Genomic DNA, 26,671 nt, shown 5'->3' on the forward strand with positions numbered 1-26,671 from the left:
AGGTCATATCAAGATTATTTCCAATCATTTAAATGATAGATAAAAGATATTGGGTGAAGTTCAACACATACTAAGCACTATTGTGTGACTCCAGCTATTCTTCATTGGTATAAAGCCTATTCTTTCAATTTACATAATTAATCATTGGCAATAAACACATATCACTTGAATTTATTTAATTACTCATATATTGAATCACCAAATTTTTGAAAACCGTTCTTGCAGTTACAAACTCAACATAGGCTCTACCTCATTTAGAGCAACTTGGATTCTGCACCATATAGTCATAGCTTCAAGATGGCCTCCAAGATTGTTTTGAGGTCTTCCGTTGGCACTAATGAGTTATTGACTTGTTTTTAAGAGGTTGCAAATGATCCTCAAAGACTTTCCACTTGTTATCAAAGATAATGGGAATCATTTTATCTTTGATATCAAATTTGACCATATACAAGGCTTGCTCAAACGTCTCATCCCATTTAGCTTGATCATCCAAGATAAGAATTAGTCATGTAATTGTGTCCTTGACAACCCATAATTTCCTTAGACCAAGGATCTTCTTCATTTTAAGCTTCTAGCTACCATGACTATTGTAGTCAAGCCTGCTAAATGAAGTCGCAGTGTTCACCATGGCTTGCATATTAATGCCTTGAGTACAGAAAAAAGAACTGTTACTGGCACTTACAAAAGAGTTGTAACTTAGAAAATAATCGCTCACATGTTCCACTTCAGCAATGCACATTGAAGAGCTGGATTTGCCTACAAATCTGATTCAAACTTTGAGATTAGGGCAAAAGGTTAATGTTCCCTTTATGCCAAATGGGAAGAGGGAGGGTGGCATAAAATACCATTTTTGGACTATATGAGAATTTTCAACGTTTTAGAATTTGACCATAAATGCTTTGCTTGTAGAAGCTTACCTTAGGAGAGAGGGATCAATCATTAAGGTTGACATTTTTCCACATCTAGTGCTGAGTGTAAAAAATATGGTAATTCAAGACCATACCCATAGATGGGGCTCCAAAAAAGCAAGAATCATAAAGAAGCTTTTCTAGCAAGAGACCACACATCCCAAAGAGCCAGAGGCCAACAGAACTCCCAAAGAGAGAAGTTTCAACTGTAAAAGAGGACTCAATCAAGCCAACTTCAGGCAGAGACCAACATTCAATCAAACAGTTCTGACAACATGTCAAATATCAATCAAAGATGATCTTAAAGATGGTTGATAGAATGAGGAGAATCTGCAAAGAGGTTCTTTGAACAGTCAAGGTCAAGGAAATGCAAAAGAATGCAATATATTCAACAACGTAGAAACATCTCCCATAAGACCTGGCAATTGCAACTCTTTTGGCCCACCTGGACACTGGGAATCTGAATGCAGCATAAAGAAAATAGATGATTGCATAGAGAAAGATTAGAATGTTAATCATCAACGAAATAACACTATTTTGTCTGTACAAGGCAAATTCAAACCCCAGCAAACTAACAAGCCTGAATGGTGGTCTGACTCAAGATATCATCCATAACGTCATCATTGAAAGCGTCTCCTCAATTAATAAACTTGCCTCTCTTTTTCAAAATTTGCCTTCACCATATTGTAAAAAGTAACCTATTTTAAAATCCCCCCACATCTACTTGTTACAGACAGACATAATAAACTTGCACAATGGCTTCTATGCAAAACCCCTATGCCATAAGTTTGGTACATGTTTTTTGCCAGATGCTTTCAGATCTCTTTTGGAATATAGAAAGATCCATTCTACTGTGAACCGTCAGAAGTTTGAAGCACTTTACATCGACCTGTCCCCGCACACATCTCACATTCCGAAATCTTCCCAGCCACTTGGCTTAGACAATGGTTTACTCGGTCTTGTAAAACATTCTGCAAAATCATGCACAATCACAAAACATATCAGCATGCCTTTAAAAACACAATTCCTGCCTTGCATTAAAATTTCAACAAGGCTTCACTTCTGTCTGTTAGCTGTGCAGATATACTTTGCAGACGCGTCTTGTGGAGTGGTCTAGACCTCGGGCTCGGGAGCCTTCAGATAGGAGGTGAGTTGCTAGCTCAACCCCGAGGAGTTTCTACCTGTGTGTTTCGTTGGTATTTGACTCTTGCTCAAAGGGCTACATCTACCGAGATCAGACATGACTTGAACTGGTTGGGGGTGTTCTGCAAGAGCGTGGCCTACACAAAAGACAATCAGAGCAGCAACATCTTCAGCATTGACCTGCACAGGAGCTGATTGACGTGGTAGGAGATCATGACAAACGAATCATCACCTGCTACACACACAGCAACACAGAAGAAGGCAGTGTATACAACTGAAGAGAAGATCAAGAAGACTTAGAGAGACTGAAGCACAAGATTGTCAGAAAGACTCGCAAGAAATCGAAGCTGACAGAAATGTTTCTGTCCACAGAATCACGCTTTTTTCATCAATGAACTTGGAGGGAAAACGTTACAGGCCTTGAAAGGCTGTTTTTTCTGCAAAAAACAGTAACTGAGGTCACGGTAAGCCTCATTGAAGGTGTTTCGTTCATCTTGAGTAGTCATAAGACACCTAGCGCCTTGCCATCAGATATTTTCCCCTAGCCTCCCTAGCTTTAAGGGCTCGTGAAGACACACCTGATTCTGTGTATCTGCTCCATCATCAGGAAGCAGCCTCTTGCATTTGCATACCCTAGCTCATTGATGAGTTTATCCTCTGTATTTATAGAGAAAAACATTTTTTTCATTGTATTGCATGGGCCCTGTTTTAAGAGCACGAGCTTCGATTCGAGGCAGAGCGTCCTCATTCCTAGCCAACTTCAAATAGATGTAAGGGCTTAAGCTTTATTTCTATTTGGTATGAGTTGGTATCTGGTAAGGGCTGAAGCCTTCAAATAGAAGGGCTTAAGCCTTATTTCTATTTGGTATCTGGTTCAGTTGTACTTTAATTACAAGAGGGCACAGCACGTGCCCCCGAGCACTGCCCCATAAGGAGGATATCTGTGGTCGTCGTCGCAGTCACCATGGTCGATGTCATGCCTCATGAGGTCATCGCAAGGTCGAAGGCGCATGCTCCAGTCACGTTGGTCGCCATATTCATCAAGGGGCTGGGAAGAGAAAGCTCCCACAACAGTTAGATCAGCACACTTGGCATCCCTCCGCACCACTACTTCAGGAAATGTAGACACGGGATCACGGCGTTTGGCATCAGGGAGAAAATGGTGCGGAAAAGCTCTGGCAGCAGCAGCAGGAGCCATGCCAAGGGTGGAGGGAGGAGGCAAAGGGGGAGGGAGGATTGGAGAGGGAGGGAGGAAGATCAAGGGCATAGGGGAGGCCAGCTGCATGGATGCCACACAACTTGAGAGAACTCAAGAGGACTCGCCAGCATCCCAAATTCAACGGGAACCTAAACTGTTGCTATAGCATGCCCTCCAAAGAGGGCAGTGCTAAAAAAGCTGCTAGGTGTCGTTATTTTCATATGATTAATCTGCCCTATTAAACCACACCCCACACTCACATATTTTTTGGTAGACTAGTTAAGGCAAAATGAGTCAAACCAATGAATTTCCCCTTCCAGAGAGTGCCAAGGTTGGATGGAACCAACTATACCATCCGAAAATTTAAGCTTGAGAATATTCTCAAAGCTCAAAAAATGTGGGGTATTATTGATGGGACTGAAAAATGTCCAAGAGAGAATTTGATGAGAAGAGTCAATGCGAAAGACCTTGTAGATCAACTAGCAATGCATTATGAGAAGATGCTAATCAACAGGCAGTTGATCTTCTTCTCAACAGTCTTCTAGACTCGTGGGACAATTTTGTCACTACGCTCTCTTCCAGAAGCATCCTTCCACTTTACATCAGAAATATAGTTACTCATCACTGAGGAAGCCAAAAGACAGAACCGGAAGTTAGTAATCAGGAGGATACATAAAAGTAGAATACAGAATCAAAAACCCCAATTTAGCCCTAAACCAAAGCAGAACTTACTTCTTAGTGTCAACATGATAATAACATTCATCATGATCAAAATGATACGAAAAAGAAACAACCTTGCTTTTACTGTGGAAAGCCTGGTTACTTTGCTTCCAAGTGTCGAAAGAAAATGGCAGATATGACTAAACGTGGGTCTAAACCTAGTGATGAGTCATGGGCTATTGACTCTAGAGCCTCCAATCAATTCACTCCACACAAGGAGTGGCTCTCTCATGTAGAGAAAAACGATAACGACCATGTAGAATAAGGAAACTCTTAGACTTTATCAAATCAAGGGTATTGGTAATATACCAATACGAATGCTGAATAAGGATATATGGAACATACATAATGTTTTGTGAGTTCCAAGTCTAAAGAAAAACCTTCTTCTGTTAGTGCCATGACTACACAGAACAAGAAGGTGGAATTTGATGAAAGGGAATGTCTGATTTGAGACAAGGCTGATGATTTCAAAATCATAGGCAAGGAAATTGAGAAAGAAGGCCTTTATAAAGGCCTACATCTCTCAATCGTACAAAAAAGAAATCCCGGTGGCATGAAAGGTTTGGCCACTTGAACGTGCAAAGCCTAGTCATGAATAGAAAAGGTTCTGCGAATGGCCTGCTTCATCTTCGGCAAAGAAAATAATTTGCAAAGGATGTATCATGGGAAAGCACAGCCGTGAAAAGTTCCCAAAGAAAGGTTCAAGGAAACCATCAGAGGGTATGCGCAGCGGAAGACTGATAGAATAGCCCAGGAGCTCACACAGTGTGTGTGTGTGGGTGGAATCACAAACTTCTTTACTTAATGTGCTTTACATAGGTGCGCTGTGCAGACTAGCAAATACACAGTGAACCAAGCAAGATATAGAATCCACCAAAACAATATATTTTTGTCCAATTTATAGGGCAATCGTGGCCCGAAAAAGGCCGACTTTGCTGCCTTGAGTTCGAATGGTCACCTTCCCATCTATAAGCCCCCATATGAGGAGAGCATGGGGGAGGTAGACCTGGAGAGAATGGGGCTGCCACATGGGCAGCACAAAGCTATGGAATCCACATGCAAAGGAAGGCCTGGCAGAGGCTGTACAATGGCGAAACAGGGCGCAATTGGAGGCGCAGCATGGCGACCTGCTTGAGCAGGCTTGTGCGCAGGGTTAGTGCCTGCAGCAGGTCCTGAACATGGTGCGCACCTGTACGGCTGCATGGTGGGGGTCTATGGGCAGGTATGCAACCTGCAACAGGGTCTCCAGCAGCAACAAAAGGGCAGCCTAGCAGCAGCCCAAAAGGGCCTGGCTAGGGCCCTTATATAGGGCTGGTTGGACCAGCCAACTAGGTTGGCCAGCAAGCAGACTGGTCGGCCAGTCTGGTCAGCCAGGATGAGGCTGGCTGGTCGGTCCATTCAAGGGGGCCTTGTGCCCTATAAAAGGAGGGCTTCCATGCCCTCATTTCATATCATCCGGGGCAGCACTTCAGGGAGCAGGAGCAGCAGACCAGCAGCCTATGAGCCTACATCCAGGAGGACATAGAGGCTGGAGAGTTGCAGACTTAGCTCAGCAAGGTGCTGCCCACCTAGGCTGATTGACAGGCAGTAAGGTGGACTGGATCACTATAGACAAAGAGTCTACATTTGCTTGAGGTGGAGCACGCGAGCTCAGAGATCTAGAAGTGCTTGACATCTAGTAGGAGAACCTTTTGGTATTGTATCCTGTCCTACTTTGTGGACGGACAGAAATATAAAGAGTTGCTTCTATATTTGTTTCTGAGCATTGTCTATTTATTGGCTTGCACATCTTTGCACATTAAGTTAAGAAGTATGTGATTCCACACCCCACACGCACACTGTGTGAGCACCTGGGCATTACTATCAGTCTTTGTCATCCTGCTTCAACAACATGTATCCACTTGCTTGGTAATATTTCTTTTTGTTTTTCAATAGTATGCTTATTAAGAAATGAAATGTTTTCCTACTGTTCAGTTACGGTCAATGGGGACTAGGTGTAGCATTTGAGAGTGGACCCCCTTGCTTGGGGTTATGGGCATTAGTGACCCACAAGAGTGATGGCCTGCCTCTCTTTGAGAGGGACATCTGGAAAACACACCCCACCTGAGTACCCAAACATGGGACCAATCAAATGCACAGATTGCATACTGACCTAGGAACCATTCAAGAGAATGTTCCCTGAGCTTTGGGTGTGGGCCTGGCAGCATGCCAAGAGTAATGGAGATACAAGATAAGACCACAAACAAATTATGGCTCAATTATGACCTTAGAGTACGTTAGTAGATAGTCCAAGCTGTTAGGAACCCGTGGGTGCGATTCTAACAACTTTAAAACTTTAGGGTTTTGGGAGTGACACGTGGCAGACTGCCACATGGAATCTGAGCTGGCAGGTCAGTCCACCTGTCCCACACATGTGGCAGCATGCATGGCAGGTGGCAGGACATGCAGGCCAAGTGTCTGGTCCCAAATCTGGTAGATCTGGGGCAGGTTGTGGGCTGTCCTCTTTGGGACTGCAGCCCACCAAAAATCTGGGACAAGTGTCCACCTTCCAGTCTGGGCCTTGGGGCGGGGGGGGATGAACCTATAAAAGAAGGCCTCTCTGCTTCATTCCCTACATGAAAATTCGTCACTTTTCTTCTCCCTCCTTTTGGTTGATGCAGCAGAACCTCTCTGGCTCCTTGGGTGCAGCCAGCTTCTCCCCAGACCAATCTCTCACCTCAGCAACACTTTCTCTCTCTATAGCAGCACACTCTCTCTGTACAGTTCCAGCCCCTCCTCTCCAAAAATATGCCCCCTCTCAGCTCTTCTAGAACAGCAGCAGCATCCTCTCTCCTCCTAGCCTGGAGCAGCCACAGCCCCTTTCTCTCTCCTACTGCAGTCTTTCTCTCTCTACTGTTCCAGCCCCTTCCCCGTGCAGAAATCTGCCTTTCTCTGCACCTCTGGAACAGCAGCAGCTCCTCTCTTACATCCCCTCCCTTGGGATCAGCATTGGCTCTCTCTCTCTACAGCTATCACTCCATAAAGTCTTTCTCTCTCTAGCCTACAAGTTGTTTTTCTAAGCTGTTCTCATTCCAGACCTATTTCCACACTCTCCTCACCCAAGGTAGCTTCAGAGGCATCAAGGACTTCATCTACAAAAGGGTCAAGTCACGAAGGGAGTTTGTATAGTCAAGTTTATCTCATTTACAGCACTATTTCATGTTGTTTCTACTATCTTTCTAGAAACTAGTGCTTGCCTCTAATGTTGGATGTAAGTGGTGATTCTTGCAAGCTTCTTCCTTGTGGATTGGGCAAGCCAAGAGTTGAAACCTAAGCTTGGAGTCCTCCTTTCTGTTGTCTACCTTGTACATATGCTCTTGAGTCTTGTATCTAGGTCCTAGGCTTTCACTAAGTTCATCAGTTTGGAAGGTGCATTGCACCTTGGTCTTGTTGGGATATCTCAAGGTGTATGCCTCAGGCACACCTTGGTTTCTATGTGTGAGTGCTAGAGGCACAGTTAGGTGCCCATAAGCACAGTTAGGTGGTGGAAAGCCACATAGGATGATTGAGAGAATCTAGGAGTAGATTGAGGAGATGATTGTGGAGCTCTGAAGTCATCAATGATGTCAGTGAGCATGTAAGAGGTGCCTACATAAGGACCTCACTCTTCTTCATTCCAAAAATGCAAGTATTCTGAATTTGTGTCCACTCTACTCTTTCCTTTCAGTTTACCAACATGGTATCAGAGCCATTTGATCCCCCTTGATCCATTTCTGCCACATCATCATCTTCTTCTCCATCTTCTTCTTCACCATCTCTTCCTCTTCTTCCCAAAATTTGCTTAAGCTTGTTCTCCTCCGTTTCTCTGCCATTCTCCACGCCCTTCCTGCTGGAGATCCACCTCGAAGGGGTGAATCCCTGGCTGCAAGGAACCTTCGCTTCTGCTCGTCGCCATTTCACGCAGTTCGTCAACCCTTCTTCCTGTGTTTTCTCTCAGCATGCTCCATGCTTCTCTAATTCCTTTCAGAGGGAGCTTGTCCATACCTAGAGCTATCCTGTGCTGAAATCTGAGCAGCAATGGCTGCATATTCAAGCTGAAAACAGAGAAAAACCAGTCGAAAATGGAGAGACAAGCTATGGCGCCCTGACGCGTTTTTTCGCCTTTTCTCCTCAGTGGACCTTCTGTGGTATATAAGCTCTCTTTTGCCTCAGAAACCCCCTTTTCCTTTGCTCTGAAGAGTGAGATACAAGCCCTCCAAGTTCAGTCTTTTGATTTTGACAGTTTTGACAAGTTTTTGAAGATGATGCTACATAAGATGCTATTCTAGCATTTATGGTTTTTTGAAGCTTTCAATAACATCAGTACAACTGTGGCTTCAGCTTTGCTTTGAGTTGCTATACCTGGTTTTGATTGAAAAGCTTTCATTTTAGCCACCTCTATGAAGCATGTAAGAAAAAGCATCATTGATTGAATTTTGGTCACTAGTCTTTGCTACATTAAATGCTTATATTTGGAAGCCTTTCAGTTGTTATTCTAGCCTTGTAAGAGAGAAGACACTGCCCAATACCTGGGTTAGACCCTCTCATGGCTACCATATTCAATATAGATAAGTTCAATGGAAAGGGCTTCCACACATGGCAGATGAAGGTGAAATTTGCATTGATGAGGGAAAACCTCTGGGGACTTGTCAAACCGACTTCAACTTCTTCTACAGCCTCCAATGCTGGAGAATCCTCAGCTCCGACACACCCGGCAAGGGATCCCGCTAGAGAGGAGAAAGCATATGGTATCATTGCTCTTGCTTTAGGAGATGATTATATTCATCATATCTCTGACTTAAAGTCTCCTTCAAAAGCTTGGCAGAAGCTTGACATGATTTTTGGTGCTAGCTCTCACATCTCTAAATTATCACTTAAAATCTCTTTCTTTGAAGATGGTTAGTGGCACTCCTTTGGCAGCACATGTCAATTACATGCGGAGTCTTATGACTCAACTTGCTTCTATTAACTCTCCTATCACTACAGATGATGCTATGGCAGTGTTACTTAAGAGTATGCCTGAAGATTATGATCATATTGTTACCACTTTGAAAAATCTTCCTAATCCTAATCTTGAAGGTATTATCTCTGCTCTCCAAGAAGAAGAAAGGCACATGGAGCTCAAGAAAGGCAATGACACAATTTATGCTGTAAAAATCCAGAAGGGCAAGTTTACACCTTGCAATCATTGTGGAAAGACAAATCACCTTTCAAAGGACTGCTTCAAAATCAATCCATGCAAACACTGTGGCAAAAACAATCATCATGAGAAGTTTTGCAGAGCCAAAGCAAAGACAGAAAATGCCAATCTACTTTCCGTTGATGTGCCTCCACAAGATGAGGCATCCTTTGAAGATTATGCATTTTAAATCATCTCTATGTATGCTCCAGATCTCTCTTTTTATGTTGAGTCAAGGTACTCAGCCTGGATAGTCCTCCAAAATGAATGAAATAAACTATTGTGTTTTGTGTGTTTTGTAAAGACCTCTGGTCACCTTATGATGTAGGCCATGTGTATGTGTTTTGCTCCATGGTACCTCCTGCAGACATTATGTGCATGTACATGTAGGGGAGATAACCATTGGAAGGTCTTTTTGTATCCCTTTTGTTTACCTTACACCCATGGGAACCCATGCTAGCTTGAGATCCTAGCCATTGATAGATCCATGACCACCATGAGATGGCACGAGACACCTTGTGCTAGCTGTATCCTTGACATAGCCTGAGGCATTCCCTTGAGGGGGGGTTTGTTAGGATATCTCAAGGTGTATGCCTCAGGCACACCTTGGTTTCTATGTGTGAGTGCTAGAGGCACAGTTAGGTGCCCATAAGCACAGTTAGGTGGTGGAAAGCCACATAGGATGATTGAGAGAATCTAGGAGCAGATTGAGGAGATGATTGTGGAGCTCTGAAGTCATCAGTGATGTCAGTGAGCATGTAAGAGGTGCCTACATAAGGACCTCACTCTTCTTCATTCCAAAAATGCAAGTATTTTGAATTTGTGTCCACTCTACTCTTTCCTTTCAGTTTACCAACAGGTCTTGTATATCTCCATTTTCAAGAATAAAGTCAAAAAATGCAAGTATTTTGAATTTGTGTCCACTCTACTCTTTCCTTTCAGTTTACCAACAGGTCTTGTATATCTCCATTTTCAAGGACCTCACTCTTCTTCATTCCAAAAATGCAAGTATTTTGAATTTGTGTCCACTCTACTCTTTCCTTTTAGTTTACCAACAGGTCTTGTATATCTCCTGGATAAGGGGGGGGGGGGGGGGGGGGGGGGCGGTCTTGGCCCCTCAATCATATTGCGATTTCCAATGATGTCACTTTGTGTTTAAGCTGTATAAATCTTAATTCCAGCTTAATTGCAATCTCTTAAGTTCAAGTATATGTGTTTGGCAACTCGCAATCATTTCATTCAAACGCCTCTGCAAAATCCGTTGTCTGAATTGATAGAAAGCATCGAGTAGTTTACAGTCTTCCACTATGTGTACCCTCTGTTGGGTCATTTCTAACATGGTATCAGAGCCCAAGTAGGAGGCTCACAGGTGTGGGAGCCTAAAGGCAGGGACCTTCCTGAAAGACGACCCTGATTCAGAAGCTCTTGGGAATCGACTTCCACGATTGGAGGACAATGCCCTTGCAAGAAGGAGGGTGACTCAGGTTCCAGTCCGGTGCGTTCAGACTTCTGGTCTACTGAAAATTGAGTTTGGTTGACTTTGATGTGTGATATAACAGCAGAGATGTCGATTGCGGAGAGGGGACTCGTAGGCCACCTAGGCGAACGCAGTAGAAGTCTCAGAGATATCAGCCAGAGTCGCAAACCCCCTAGGTAGAGCCTTCAGAGGATAGATGGACTAAGGTGGGGAAAAAAAAGAGGAGCAAGTAGGTCAAAAAGAATCAATGACATCACGCCAACCGTAAGTGGCGAGCACAAACAACTACACAGTCACAGGGAGATCCGATTGGAGGCCCACAGGTATCAGTGATCCGGAGAGGGAGACATCGACCTTAGGACATCCCTCAGGTCCCTCTGGAGGAGAGACTTCCCGTTCACCGCAAAAAACCCCACCGCAGCCAGAGCCGACGCCAAAGACTCTCAGAGTACCAGTGCCCACAGCCTCTCTGGCCCACCCCCCTACGATCTTGGAGGAGGAGCCTCTGAGGACACAGGCGCCTCCACCACATTACCCTTCCCCGAAGACAGTAGCAGACTCCACACAGCCTTCTTCTTCCCCTCCTGTGGACCAACCAGCCTCCTCTCCGCGGCCCCCTCCCGTGCCTCCCCCACCCTCGTTGCCTCGGCATGCTCCTTTTCTGGTGATTACCCACCCTTCCCTTCCAGCCCTCTCCCCTTCCCCTCAGTTAGCTGCAGCCTTGCCTGCCGCTTCCTCGAGCACCTCGCCAGGCTCAACTAACCCTGCTTCCGCGAGCATGGGCAAGGCAAAGGCTCCCCCGTTGACCTCTCCTCATGTCACGGGGACGTGAATTTATGAACCGTGACTAACTTTGGCTTAGGGGACTAGCCCAGGGAAAGCGACACTTCCCAAAAGTCCCTACACACACTAGGCCTACATGCTAGGGGCAAGGCAAGGTTTAGAGGGGTCTAAAGGTTAGGCCCAAGAGAAACCAATGTTTCATTGGTTAGAAGGGTTAGGATTTAAGTGTGGGGCAAACCAATGTTTCATTGGTTTTGGTAGGTTAGAGCATTAATGCGGGGGCCACATGGCAGCCCCTCATGCACACCTACCCTCTTCATCTCCTTCCAAGGCAAAAGGTACGGGATTTTTGACGACGTTTCTCACGCACCTCGAGGTCATTTTCTCCTCTTTTGTCTCTAAGGTTCACTTCCCAAGGCTTCCGTACGGCTGTACGGAAGCATTACTTACTGCTGTACGGGCTGCTGTACGAAATCAAAGGCGGACTGTACGAAATCCTCTTTGCTGCTGTACGGATTAGTTTCCTGTTGACTGGCTGTATGGAAGAGGCACGCATCCCTAGGCTGCTTGTACGGACGATTGCATGCCTCCCAAGGTAGATTGGCACTGATTTCGAGGCTGATGTACAGCTGCTTTTTGCTCATTGTTCAAGGTTCACGCTTCCCTAGGCGGATCTTGCAGACTGCATTGATCTCTTCCTCCTCTCCTGCCTGTGATCCTTCTACTCTCTTTCTCTCTCTGATTCCAGCCCATTGTTTCTCTCTTCCTTTCCCTCTCCAAGCTGCCATTTCCTCCTGCTACCTCTTGCTTGATGGGTCTGCTGCCCGTGGAGGTGTTCTGGACTGGATTGGAGTTCCTTGGAGCTGATCTGGAGCTGGATAGAAGTCGTTCGAAGCTGGTTTGAGTTCTCTTGTCACTATCCCTTTCATGTTGATTGCATTTGGTCAATTTGGGAAGCTTGTTGTTGCTCCATTTGTTGTTGGAAGCCCCTCTTGGCCATTCATGCAATGAATAGGCACCCAATCACAGAGGGAGTAACCAAATTGGAGTCAAAGGGGTAGTGTGTGGATTTTCTTCCTGTATTGAGGTCACTTGTTCAGTTTGAGATCTGTGTTGATGCTTGGTCACCCTGATAGGTTGGTCAGTGGGTTGTGGGTTTGCCAGACCTGTTGAGCAAGTTGGATGCTTTGTGGAATGCTTGGACACCTTTACAGTTGGTCATGGACAATGGTGAATGCCTTAGCCTTTGAAGGCTTTAATGAAATCACAGATGCACAATATGATCTTCACAATAACTGAATTCAAAAGACTATTGTATTACTCCAAGGATGCAATCAACTCAAACTGTCAAACAACAACTCATCCCTATGGGGCTTGTCACTGAGTTACAAAATATGACGACGACTATGGACCCTAGAACACAGAGCAGCTGCTCTATTACAAGACTTCTCAATCTATCTGCCTTAGAAGACTAGCGACTCAATCTAAAGACTCCATGACCGACTCTCATCATGAGAGCTTGGACAAAAGGACCGACTGCATCGTAGCTCTCCAACTTTGTAGTACCCATGCACACGGGTGATGCCGCCTCAAAACCGTCTGTTGTAGTCGCGCCACGTGAAGACCATGCAGTTTACGTTCTTCTTGACCAATGCGTAATCATCCATGTGCTTTATTCACTGAATTAGCCAATCATAGTTACCATGCGACGTATCTCGAACCTTTGATCAATTCTACTATCCCATGAGGGCGTGAACCATGCAAACAAACCCAACACACCCTCCCACGACTAAAATGGGAGCCAAACAATCGAACTAAGGTAAGAGATTTCTAGGCATCATAGCCTAAGAGAAAATTGTCTGGCATTGTAGCTAGACACTGGCATCATAGCCAAACAACTCACCATATCCATCACAAAGGTATAGCTTGGCTTTAGAAAGCCCAATCCTGATCAAGCAGGTCATCAGAGATAAAGCGCGCCACTTCATCTTGTCGTGGATGTCCTTCAGTAGCACAAGCAGTGCTCACTTGTCTTCGTCTCGCCTCCTCATCCTTTTGTTTTTTATTGCAAAATCTCTCTATATGGCCAAGCTTTCCACAATAGTAGCGAGCACGCTTATCTTTGGTTTGAACTCATCTATCTTTCACTGCATATGACCTCCAGTGAATGTATCCTCTTCATGCTTTTCCTCAACCATAAGAAGTCCTACATAGTCGATAAAATCCGCCTCGTCATCTAGACGTAGGATGCGTGCAGTCTCAGAATATTTAGAGGGGAGGCTTTTCAAAAGAATTACCGTCTAGTTTTCGTCTTCTGTCTTTGATCCAAAATCTTGGAGCTGCTTCAACACGGACTGCATACGGTTTAAAAAGGTGGCGAGATCCTCACTATCATCCATTCATAGATCATATAACTGTTGTTTCAAATTGGATCTAGAATGACGCATCTTAACCTGAATAGTGCCTCAAGTATTACCCAATTCGCTACAGCAGACTTTGACATTTCAAGGTGGTGGAAATAGTCCTCTCCCAGAGCACGACCCATCATGCCCATGGCTTTGTCACTCTGCTTCCTCCAAGCTCGTTTCTTCGCTTCTCCATAACTTGGCTCCTTCTCTGTGCCAGACACCTCGTCCCATAAACCCTTCTGCATGTACCATAGCTTGGTGGAGAGTTGCCATCTTGCCAAGTTCCTCCCGTTAAATCTCACAATCAAAGCCTCAGGATTAGTCTTTTTCACCGACTCCATAGACTTGTGCAACGATACCCAACCGGTCTTGAAAACAAGCCTCTGCTAAAATATCTAGAGTAGATCTTCTCCTTCGAATACTCTTACTCCTCGGTCACCTTACTCCTTGTGGAAAAACAAACAACTTAGTGACGGATCGTTTCAACATGCATGCTAAGCTCTAAGTCTCAGACCAACTCACAAACAACTCTCTAACCCGCTCTAAAACGAAATGAAGGCTTTAATGAAATCACAAATGCCCACAATAACTGAATTCAAAAGACTATTGTATTACTCCAAGGATGCAATCGACTCAAACTGTCAAACAACAGCTCATCCCTACACGGCTTGTCGCTGAGTTACAAAATATGACGTCGACTATGGAGTCTGGACCCTAGAACACAGAGCAGTTGCTCTATTACAAGACTTCTCAATCTATCTGCCCTAGAAGACTAGCGACTCAATCTAAAGACTCCACGACCGACTCTCATCGTGAGAGCTTGGACAAAAGGACCGACTGCATCGTAGCTCTCCAACTTTGTAGTAGCCATGCGCACGGGTGATGCCGCCTCAGAAACCGTCTATTGTAGTCGTGTCACTTGAAGACCATGGAGTTTACGTTCTTCTTGACCAATGGGTAATCATCCATGTGCTTTCACTGAATTAGCCAATCATAGTTACCATGCGACATATCTCGAACCTTTGATCAATTCTACTATCCCATGAGGGCATGAAACATGCAAACAAGCCCAACAGCCTTGCCTTGGCACTTGGGCACTACTATGTGCACTAGGATGGAATGCAGGCTGTAGCCAAAGTTTGGCTTGGACAGTGGAATTGCGTGTGGGGCAGAGCACAAGGGTGAGCCCTTGTTGTATGTACAAATTTCATTCCTAAAAAATAAATAAATACCGGAAGGGGCGCCAAGTGTTTGGGGCTAGTGTGGTGTCTTGTACTTGGTTTCATTGAGCAGGGGCACTCTAGCCTCCATCCAGTTATTTCTCAAATTGTTACTAAGTGGTATTGTTTAAAGTTAAGTGGCTGGAAATGATGCAATGTGGCTGTGAATAATGAATATGTAATGATAATTAGGGTCTACTGCCCTTTAGGAAACTGAAGGCCAGTTACACCTCAGCAGTAGGTCAGCCCTCTAGGCAGCCATGACTCAGCTTCTTCTTCCCATAGTTCTGGGAAGTGGGGTCACGATGATGAGTTGGGCCTTTGCATGCGTGCTGGGAGGCCGCTGCCGCGTGAGTTCTGGTGGTTGGGGCATTGGAACTATTTGGAGATTCCGGATTCTTACCCCATGCCATTGGAGTTGACCATTTTGGTCCTACAGCCCCGTAAAGGGGGCATCAGTGCGGTAGGATTGCACACCCACCTGGTTCAGATCCTCCATTTAACTTCCACAGAGGTGGAGAAGTAGACACCAGAGCTCTTCGGCGCGATGATGGAGCATCAGATATACCAAATGATGGATGAGTGGATGGGACCTCAGGGCATGGACCTCTGGCTCGCTCACGGAGGTTCTGCGTACTTCCAGCTTGGCTTCTCTCCAGCGAAGCTAGGGTCAGGCCTAGCTATAGCAATGATCCGGGAGACGGTTCTTGCCGGACCCTTCAGCAGTGCACTCACCTCTTCGGCATAGATGTCTCCTTCATGCAGTACTGCCGTCGATGCACGGACACAGGTTACTCTCCCTCCAAACCTCTGGCAAAGTCGTTGAAGTCAGGTTTCTTAGAGCAAGCTCCCACGCACAGGTGAGCCTTGTTCATTGCCAACCCTTCCCCATGAGTTTGACTGTGATGAGTATGCATGGCCTTCATGACCATGCGTGCAATTAGCTGCAGTACCTGATTCTCCGTCAGGAACTACAGCGGGCTCTAGTAGGTGGACCAGTTGACTTTCTCTTGATTCAAGAGCACATGTTTTCCGCAACAAACATCACACGCTGTCACCGTATTCTCCTTGGGAGGGGCCCAGAGATTTGGTCCCCAGCAGTTGGCAAGAGCGGCGGGGTCTACATCTCAGTATCCCAAGCGGTAGCCTAGACATTTTTGCGCATGGCGAGCTCATTCCGAGCCGCGCAATTTCGATGGGCCTTCAGGTGGGAGAGGCTTAGATTGGTGTCTTGAGCGTGTACGCACCCACTTGCAGACAGCACCGCCCGGCTTTCTAGCGACATCTCACAGATTGCCTCTGTCACGATCTGTGACGTATTCCTTTCTCTATATCTAGACTTATGGATGGTTTGATGAATGGACACTTGTGGAAGGGTATGCCCTTTCGACGGGACACTTCCTATGAGGCACAACCCTTCACAAGAGACATTCTATGGAAGATACACTTCTATTGTAATGTACCCTCTCATCAAGGGTCACACCCTTCACAAGGGGTACACACCTCTTCATGCACATACACTTTGGAGTACACACCTTTTCATGTGTGACTCTTCACTCTCTATATAAGAGAGGCCCAATTGTATGGATGACACACTATAGATACTACAGACACTCAAGCAATACAAATACTCCTTGTTCTCTGCTATTTCAGTCTCCTTTCTCTTCCTTAGCACATTTCTAAATATAGTAAAACTAGGATTTCTTACAGTGGTATGAGAGCAAATTTCGCTCCTGCCTGTAGGAAATGCCCCCCACCTTCTAGCGCCTATCTGATACATCTCTTTCCACTAGAAGGATATCCGTGCACATTGTGCATGGAAGAGATGGAGAGAATGAGCGTTAAAATTTTTAGCGCCAACCCTGCCTAAAGTCATCAATGGCCTCTCCATCTCCCACACATCACGAGTTGATGTGAATGGACACAACAAAAATCATGTCTTTTCATGTGCTTGGGCTGTCCCAAAACCAAGGGACGCACCTTTTCCACCATCGGCCACACCTTTTGATGAAGAGTTTTGACTCCTCACCCAAGGGACACACCCCATCGTGGAAAAAAGGACACACCTCTTCATGTGGGGACACCCCTTTTAAAAACAGGGTCACACCCCTTCATGAAAAGGTACACCTATTCCAAGGGTCACACCCCTTTGAATAGGCACACCTTTTGGCACCAAGCACATTATAAAAAGGGTACCTAGAGGGGCTAAAAAGGAAAACCCAGCCCCATACCTTAGGTCTAACCCTAGACTACCTAAGGGTCAAATAAACCCACCCTTTAATTTTTTTGGCGACCACCCAACATAGGCAGCCACAAACGAAAAACAAAAGGGACGCTCCATTTTCAACGCCCGTACAAATTTCGTCAAGGAGGTCTGCCTCCCTACGCAGCCCCTGCCCTCGCCGTTTTGCTGCCCTACCCCTCGCCATCTGTAGCCCCTGCCCCTTGACAGTTTGCTGCCCTGCCCTCGCCAGTTTTCGGCCCTGGTTCCCTGCCAGCCTGCAGCGCTAGATCGGCGCCAGCCTGCCATTTCTGCCGCAAATCAGCCTTGGAAGCCTGCAGCCTGGTTTCGCCAGCCTCTATCATGATCCAGCCTGCAGCCTTGTAGCCTTTTATCGCGATCCAGCCTGCAGCCTGTTTCGCCGTTGACAGCCTGCCCCCCCCTTGTTTCGCCACCTTACCTGCCAGTTTAGCAGCGGTTCAGCCCTTCAATCACGATGAAGACAGCCTCTGAGATTCGCCCTGTTGCTGCGTTCCAGTCCAGTCCAACCAGTCCAAGCTCTGTTCCTCGCACCCCACAGGCATTGGTTCTCTGAAATCAACGCAGGAAAACTGCCTTTTCTGCATCCAGCCTCTGCCAACGCCTCTGTCTACCTCGAAAGTCTACCCGGCACCTATCTCTGGTTCACACAGCCACGTGGATTTGCAAGGACAGCAGTATGACTTCCGGACAGCGATCTGCAGGCCTTTTCTACGCAACAAATTGGCAGATTAAATCAATGCCAGGTGGATTCTTTCCATTCTACTTTGATGGATTCTCTTGTCATTATCCAATTACAGCAAATGAAAGACGCTCCCTTAACCCCTGGTAATTCACCCGGCATTTCAAGGACACCTCAGGCATCATCTACCACACAATATCGTGTTCAGATTGCACAACCAGCCCATTTCGGAGCTTTGGCATCGTGGGTCTTCTGTGTCACGTGCCCTCCTAGTGATCTGGACCACATCCTATACCTTCTACGTGAGGCATCTCAGTTACATTAATTCCTCAGCACAGTCTAGGTTGTGTTCCACGAGACACGAAGATACCCAGAACCCGATATTCCTCACGAGTTTGCTGTCCATCTTTGGAGCGATTTTTACCCCTCAGCTTCAGCATCTCCAGGGTACTCTCCACCTCCTTCAGCTCCCAGATATCCTCCCATACAAGTTGTACCTTCCCCAAGATAGTATTTACACTCTGAAGGCACTCCTTCTCCTGGATATCCTCCACTCCCGACAGCAGCTCCTTATCCTTTCTCAGATCCGTGGACTCTGCAACCTACTCCTGTACTCTCACGAGCGGTAACACCCATTTCGGCATCACCAGTGTTACCTCAGACAGGACCTCCTTTACCAGATTTCCACAGGTGGTTCCATCCTGCCTCGCCTGCCCCCTCCAACATGAGCAACCTCAGGGAGCAGCCCGAATCTTCTTCCAGGAATGGTACAAACTAGAGCGCAGGTTCATGCTTTTCTCACAGGGACCTCAGATATGTCGCAACGCTCGCGTGCAGCCTCTCTGGAGATAAGCGACTCAAGTCCAAAAAAGACCCCTGAAGTCAACTTACAAGGCGAAGCACTACTGCAACTTCAAATTTCCCAGCTTCAGGACAATATCTCCGACTTGGTCCAGAAAGTCCAACAACTCCAAGATTCTCGCAGTACCACACATACAGAGGATGACGTGACGTAATCAGACGACTATGTGGACTCATTCCCACCAGAGGTAGAAAACACTGAACTATGTGCCCTCTACCGTTTACTCCAAGCTTCCAAAACTAAAAGACTTGACATCAAACTTCCGGAAGCCTACAATGGTCAACGAAATCGCCGAACAGTTGACCAATGGCTCGCAAAATTGCGCATGTACTTTGATACTGTTGACCTCACTGAAGGCAAAAAGATTGCCTTGGCAGCCTCCCTCCTTAAGGATATAGCTTTTCTATGGTGGCAAAGACGCTTAAAGGACGGCAAAAGTGTGTTAACATGGACACGTTTTGAACACGTGCTCCGTAAGCAGTTCATACCTGCCAATGCGGACTTCCAAGCACGTTCAAAACTCCGACAGTTGGAGTAAATAGGCTCCCTGTCTTCCTACATCTCTCAGTTCACCACATTGGTGCTGGAGATCGATCGGTTAACTGATGATGATCGCCTTCATGCTTTCATCTCACACCTAAATCCCTCGTTACGCATTGATGTCCCTAAAGCAAACATCACCACCACATCTGGCGCTATTGCTTACGCAGAGCGCATTACAGATTTCCAAAACACAGGGAAGCAGAGTGCTAATCGAACACAGAACTCTACTATGGCCAAAGGTGCTCGCCCTCAAGATAACCCCAGGTTTAGAAAAAACTCGGGTAATCAAGGTCAGCGACAGTCTCAAGATCCCCACAAGTCTCAGAAATCATATGCTGGATTCCAACAGAAGCACCCCTCCAAGGATCGCGCCTCTTCTTCTTCACAAAGTGATTACCGTCATCCCCAACATAAAGGTGCGGCCACTGACAAGAAGAACAACTCCAGCACAAAAGGACTTTGTACCATCTGTACAGGCGACCATAGATGGTTCGATTGTCCCAAGCGACCAAAGCAAAATTCCAATATGCAACCTAGCACTTCCCAAACAGAAGATGCTACCCCAGCACAAGACAAGAAAGGCAAAGCTGTTCGAATGGCAAATACCATCCACCTGAGCCTTGCCAGCAACCCCGAACCTTCCCTGGCCACTCAAGTACTTTGTGTTCAAGGATCGATTCGTGGAACAACGGTCACTATCCTCATCGACAGTGGCTGCTCTCATAACTTCCTAGCTAGTTCTATGGTCGACAAACTTCGATTGACCACCAATCCTAGTCTCATGGACTATCAGATTGAACTCGCAAATGGAACTACCTTCTTGTGCAACACCAGGATCAAAAACTTGTCTTTTCGCATCCAACACTATACGGACAAGTTGAACTTCAACATCATGCCTCTTTCTCGGTACGATGTCATACTCGGACAACAGTGGCTCTACGACTATGATCCATCAATTAGTTTTCGCAGCCATACTATCCACTTTGTCCACCAGGGAAAACTTATTGAGCTAACTGGTTCTAGGGACTCTCCTTCAACCCCAGTTGCCTCTGCCCTAGAAGTAAAGAAGTGGGTTCATAAACGCCAAGTAAAGACTTTACTTCTGTTGGTTACGGCAGTAGAGGAGACACCAACAAAGGATCCTCCTGAATACCTCAACCAACCTTTTTTCCAGCCCTACCTGGATATTTTTCCACAGGAATTGCCAAAGCAGTTACCACCTCGACGACCAGTGGATCACCCAATCGAACTTATTCCCGGCAGTAATCCACCGTCGAAACCTCCTTATCGGGTTTCTTACACTCAAAATGAAGAAATCCAAAGACAGGTCACCGAACTACTCGACAAAGGTCACATTCGGCCCAGTCGCAGCCCTTTCGGATCTCCTGTACTACTTGTGGAAAAAAAGAATAAGTCAATGCACCTCTGCATCCACTACCGAGCCCTCAACAAGCTCACTATCAAAAACAAGTATCCATTGCCTCGCATCGATGACCTCTTCGATCAACTTCTACACGCAACACAATTCTCAAAGATTGATCTTCCTTCAGATTATCATCAAATTCGCATACGAGAAGGCGATGAGTACAAGACAGCTTTTCGAACAAAGTATGGACACTATGAATGTTTGGTCATGCCTTTTGGGTTAAACAATGCCCCGGCCACATTCATGACACTAATGAATGACATCTTCAGGCCTTTACTCGATAAGTTCGTCATCGTTTACCTCGATGACATCCTCGTTTTTAGCAGATCCCTACATGAGCACAAACAACATCTTCACCAAGTTTTTGAAGTTCTCCGCGCAAATTCTCTCTACATCAACATTGAGAAGAGTGAGTTCTTCAAGACCCAACTCGAATATTTGGGACATGTTATTTCAGCTCAAGGCATCTCTGTGGATCCCAAGAAGGTCGAGGTAATCCGAAACTGGCCTACTCCTAAGAATGTTCATGATGTCTGCTCTTTTCTCGGATTGGCAAACTTCTACCATACAAAGGTCTATCAGTTTTCCGAAATCGCAGCTCCTATGTCCGAATTATTGAAAAGCACAACAGTTTTTCAGTGGCTTCCCGAAACAGAGTATAGTTTCCAACAACTCAAGCAAGCACTCACTACCACACCAGTTATGGCTATTGCTGACCCAAACCTTCCATTTGAGGTCATGACCGACGCTTCCGACATCGCTACAGGAGCAGTCTTGATGCAAGAAGGCAGAGTTATTGCTTTTGACAGCCATAAACATTCTAATATCCAAACCCGATACCTGGTTTATGATAAGGAGTTTCTTGCCGTTGTACATGCTTATCGTTCTTGGAAACATTATCTCATGGAAGCCGACTCGGTGGTCAAGACAGACCATCACTCTCTAAAGTATATCTTTACTCAGCCAGTCATGAACGCTCGACAAGCACGCTGGGTTGAGTTTCTGGCCAACTTTCACATGACCATTGAGTACATTCCAGGACTACGCAATGTAGTTGCAGATGCTCTCAGCAAGGTAACTCTAGCATCAGCTATGGTAATCTCGACATTATCTGTGGATGTTCCGAATTCATTCAAAGGGAAGTATTTCAATGATAAAGACTTCGGCACAGCCGTACAAATTCTTTCAAAAGATCACCTTCAACTTCCGAACAGAAGATTTTCTCATCTTATTCTTATACGGACGACCTTCTGTATTATCAAGATCGCGTCTGTGTACCACATGACAAGGATGTTCGACGTCTTTTGTTAAAAGAGCATCATGTAGTTCCTTATGCTTCCCATCCAGGTATCAACAAGACTTATAGGTTACTCAGTGCAACATACTACTGGCCTCAGATGAAAAGCGACGTCATCAAAATGGTTACATCTTGCTTATCTTGTCAACAAATGAAAGCAAGCCGACGACTTACAGCAGTACCCTGACATTTTACAGCAGTATTTTCAGAATTTACCGTGATATTTTCTGCATCAGTTCATTATCTCCACCAGGGTCTTATTTTGAGTGGGAGGGGATGTCACAATCTGTGACGTATTCCTTTCTCTATATCTAGACTTATGGATGGTTTGATGAATGGACACTTGTGGAAGGGTATGCCCTTTCGACGGGACACTTCCTATGAGGCACAACCCTTCACAAGAGACATTCTATGGAAGAGACACTTCTATTGTAATGTACCCTCTCATCAAGGGTCACACCCTTCACAAGGGGTAAACACCTCTTCATGCACATACACTTTGGAGTACACACCTTTTCATGTGTGACTCTTCACTCTCTATATAAGAGAGGCCCAATTGTATGGATGACACACTACAGATACTACAGACACTCAAGCAATACAAATATTCCTTGTTCTCTGCTATTTCAGTCTCCTTTCTGTTCCTTAGCACATTTCTAAATATAGTAAAACTAGGATTTCTTACATCCTCTCAAAGGTGGACTCGTGGATTGTTGGAGGGGACTTCAATAATCTTGAGCTCATGGAGGATAAGCAGGGAGGAGCCTCTTTCGCAGAGATGCTAGCAGCGGAGAGGAGTACTTGGGAGCAATTCATTTTTGCGATCTATGGCAGGGACCCTTGGCGAGAGCTTAAGTTTTCCAAGACCCCGGGCAGCCTGTGTTTCTCCTTTGGCCAACGGAGGCGTATCCAGAGTAGTACCCCTGTCCGTGAGAATTGTCTTGACCAACAATGGGGGGTCCAGGGGCTTCGTAGTCCCTCCCACCAGGAGTCCGGGATCACCTCCTCAATCTCTTGCATCCTGATACCTTGCTCCTCAGAGGTTGGAGAGGGCCTGTCTGTGGGCCTCTGTCTCTCTAGGAAGTCCTCTCCATGTCCCAAAGGATCTGGTTGGTCCCCTATCCCACTGTCCCCATCCGATATGAGTGTGCTGCCCCAACATGCGCCCCTCCAAGTCTCTGACATTTGGGTGCCAGATGAGGGGCTGCCTCTCAAACTCCTCTCTGCAAGACGACCTAGCACGTATGAGTCCTCCTGCCAATCTTGCCACACTTTGTAGAGATTCCACATCAACAGAGAGTCCTTCTCTATTAACGAGCCTCGGAGAAGATCCACTTGTAGGACTGCTGCCACTATGCGAGGCATGTTCCCAAGAAGCCCTCGCTGGAGTAGGAGCTTCTAGGGTTTCGCACCCGAGGTAAGGCCTCTTGCAACCAGCTTGCCCAAGAGGGCTCTGCTCTGCATCTTTGGGTCAATAATTCCAAGCCTCCCCTGGGTCTATGGCAAGATCACTGTCTGCCAGGCCACCTTGGCTCTAGTGTTGCGCGTGCCATCCGATCTCGACCAGAGGAAGTTTCGTACTAAGCGCCGTAGCTGCCCCCTACAACCCCGATGAAAACACCAACACAAGGCGATGTACCAAGTTGTGGCTAGGAGTACCTGGTTCACCACTAGTGCACGTCCCGCAAGTGAGAGTTTGGTAGAGCTCTAGTATAAGAGCTTCTACCTAACACTCTCTAGGATCGGGCTGAACTGCTGGTCTGCCGAAATGTCAATGCCTACCTGGCAGCCTAGGTAGCGCGTCGTCTCCCCTCTCGGGATCCAACGAAAGCCAAAATCAGCTCCCCAATCTCGAACCTCCTAGGTGTCCTCCGAGCCTGTGACGAAACCAACGGATTTGGTCCAATTTATTCGGGCTCCGGAAACCTCGCAATAAATGGCTAAGGCCCCTTTGACCCTCTCCAAGCTGGCCGCAGAGCCATCCACATAGAGTGTTGTGTCGTCTGCGAACTCAGAGTCAAGGAGTTCCCGCATCACGGTAATGCCAAGCGTTTGGGAGTGCATAAAGTAACCTAAGGCCTTTGCCACGAAAAGGAAAAGATAAGGGGCCAGCAGGCAGCCCTGCCTCATTGAGTGGGAGAGAGGGAAGGCCTTGCCTGTGTGGCCCCCAATAATCATCTGGCTAGAGCTGCATAGAGAGATGATACCCCTCTGATCCATCTCTTTGAGAAACCGAGCCTCTGCATGGTCCCCTCTAAGAGGGACCACTCCACCCTGTCATATGCCTTCTCGAAATCGAGAAGAACGGCGAGCGGTTGCGCCTCCTCCTTGGCCCAATCCACTGCCTCCCAAAAAGTGAAGATGTTATCTAGGATGCTACGCTCCTAGACAAAACCGGTCTGTCTCATGAATGATATCTGGGAGGTGGGGTCTCAGACTAGACTCAAGACCTTAGCCAAGATCTTGTAGAAGGATAATCAGCCTCCACTGCCGAATGTTTGGTTTATCGCCCCCCTTTGGAATCAAGCATATCTAGCCTCTGCTCAAGGAGTGTCGGAGGGATCCTGAGTCGAAGATGTCCTGGCAGGCCAATCTGAGAGGGGTAGAGATATGCTCCCAGAAGCATCGAAAAAAGGTTGGGGTTAGGCCATCCTTGCCAAGGCACTTGTGGGTGGAAGGGCGTGAAGGGCCCCCCACAACTCATTCGTGAAAGGAGCCTCTAACCGTTTCTTAAGGCCCTGCGAAACTACTAAGGGGACCTGCTCCCAAACTACCTATCTAGCGAGAATGGTGGTGAACGATACCTCCTCTGACTGAAAAAGCTGGTTGTAGAAGGTTGTAATCATCTCAAGGATCTCCCGCGGGTCCGTGCGCATGTGCCCATGTGGGTCTCGAAGCCGTTGAAGATGAAATCCTACGGACCGTGGTCCGAAGAACTGTATGGTCATCCTATCTCCTTGCTGGCCCCACTTGGCCTGGGAAGAGTAGTATGAGAAATTTGCTTTGCGAACCTCCAAATCCTACAGCTCCAAGTGTGCACACTCCAGGCAATCCCTAAGCCACTGGGATCCCGGATCTTGCTCCCTGAGTCTCTCGATAGATGCAAGGTCCCTGCAAAGGGCTCTCTCCCGCTCCTGAAGAGCCGCTCTCCGTCTGAGGGCCTGACTTTGGAGCTCCCTATTGCTACGCTGAATCCTCTCAGCCACCCAAGCCGCCCATCCCTCCTCGGGTCTGCTCTCGGGCTGTCTCCAGAGATTTGCTATCAATTGTTGAACGTCCGCCTCTTGGAAGAGAACATCTGGTATACGAACCCCTTTTTGGGGGAGTCCGCGACGGGGCTGCTCTAAGTGCAGAACCACTGGGGTCCGACATCGTGGTGCTTGCTAAAATGCCAGTGGAGCCAACACAAAGTAGAGCCCAATCCCCAATATAAATCTATCCAGACGCTCCAGCAATCCATCACTTGGTTCCCCCAGTCTCGTTTCTATCGAGTGGGACCGAGAGGCTCATTGCAAGACGAGTCGGAGATGGAGGAGGAGACAGAGGTGGACCTAGAGGACCTAGAGTGGCAGAGGGTCAGGATTGTGGGTCGCTTGGGTAGGACTTGGTACATCGATCCCTCCATCATCTTCTTGGCCCTAAAGGGAGCAGTGTGGCGCCTTTGGATTTGGGAGGGCAGACCCTTATGTGACATTCAATGGGACCCAGTGGAGTGGTTTTGGCCCGCCCGCATAGGGCACTCGGACTGGATAGAGGAGGTCTCTTTCTTCTCGTATACCACTCACATCGGGCGTCGTTTACAGCTCGAGGCATCAGCATGGTCCCCTTCGAGGGAGCACCACTGGCTAGAGTAGGATATCCCAATAGACCATTTTTGGCCCCGCCTTTGGACAAGTTTGCACCCGCAGAAGATCTCTTATTTCTTCTGGTTGTTGGTGCATGGGGTCTGCCCATCGGTCCCTAGCTAGAGCAAATTGGTTGCAGGGATGGAGCTTTGGAGATGTTTTAGCAAGGCTTGTCTGCACGCACCTTCTATAGTCTCACAGATGGATGAATATTCAATACATTGGTTTTATAGCACCCCAAATGGGCTAGCAATCACTCCACGGTTTTGGCATTCACTTGGAAACTTGAGACACAGACCGCAAACAACCCATGTTTCCCTTATTCAGCCGTAGTGGGCAGCTGATTGTTGCATGGCAATGTGTGCGGTTCTTTTTACTCAAGAAAAAAAAAGTACATACTGTGTTTACTCGAATGCAATCTTGAACTAAAAATGTTGAGGATGGTAATGCAAAGGAACATAGAGGAGACAAGCTCCTTCAATATTGAAGCTTTTTGGGTTTGGATCATTTTGAAGAATTGCACTCAAAGATTAAGCAATCCACTTCAGGACACTGTCTCCCCAACAAGTACCACCCTGCAGAAAGGCTATTGAGGCACAATCCTGATGAGAGACAGAGAGACACAGAGACACAGAGAGAGAGAGTCATAAGCTAAGTAGTGAGGGCAAAATAACCGTGCACGGGCTCCACCCTCCCTGGCTG

General features: G+C 46.6%; 1 protein-coding gene across 3 annotated transcripts in view; it reads right to left on the bottom strand.

The window, feature by feature from the left end:
• Positions 1 to 1,453: 1,453 nt before the first annotated feature.
• Positions 1,454 to 26,671, bottom strand: part of LOC147903851 (sirohydrochlorin ferrochelatase, chloroplastic-like) — a 30,418-nt gene continuing 5,200 nt past the window's right edge. For 2 of the 3 annotated variants that reach the window (XM_087372599.1, XM_087372598.1), the window contains one exon: positions 1,454 to 1,879. In XM_087372599.1, coding sequence (XP_087228725.1) covers positions 1,757 to 1,879 — 123 coding nt within the window. In that variant the 3' untranslated portion in view covers positions 1,454 to 1,756. Of the gene's footprint in view, positions 1,880 to 2,089; positions 2,189 to 26,671 lie in introns of all 3 variants that reach the window. The other variant, XM_087372600.1, reaches the window with a different exon arrangement.

This window comes from Dipteris shenzhenensis, chromosome 3 (genome assembly GCF_047967505.1).
Source record: "Dipteris shenzhenensis isolate YYH24624 ecotype China chromosome 3, Dip_SZ_1.0, whole genome shotgun sequence".
Lineage (NCBI taxonomy): Eukaryota > Viridiplantae > Streptophyta > Polypodiopsida > Gleicheniales > Dipteridaceae > Dipteris > Dipteris shenzhenensis.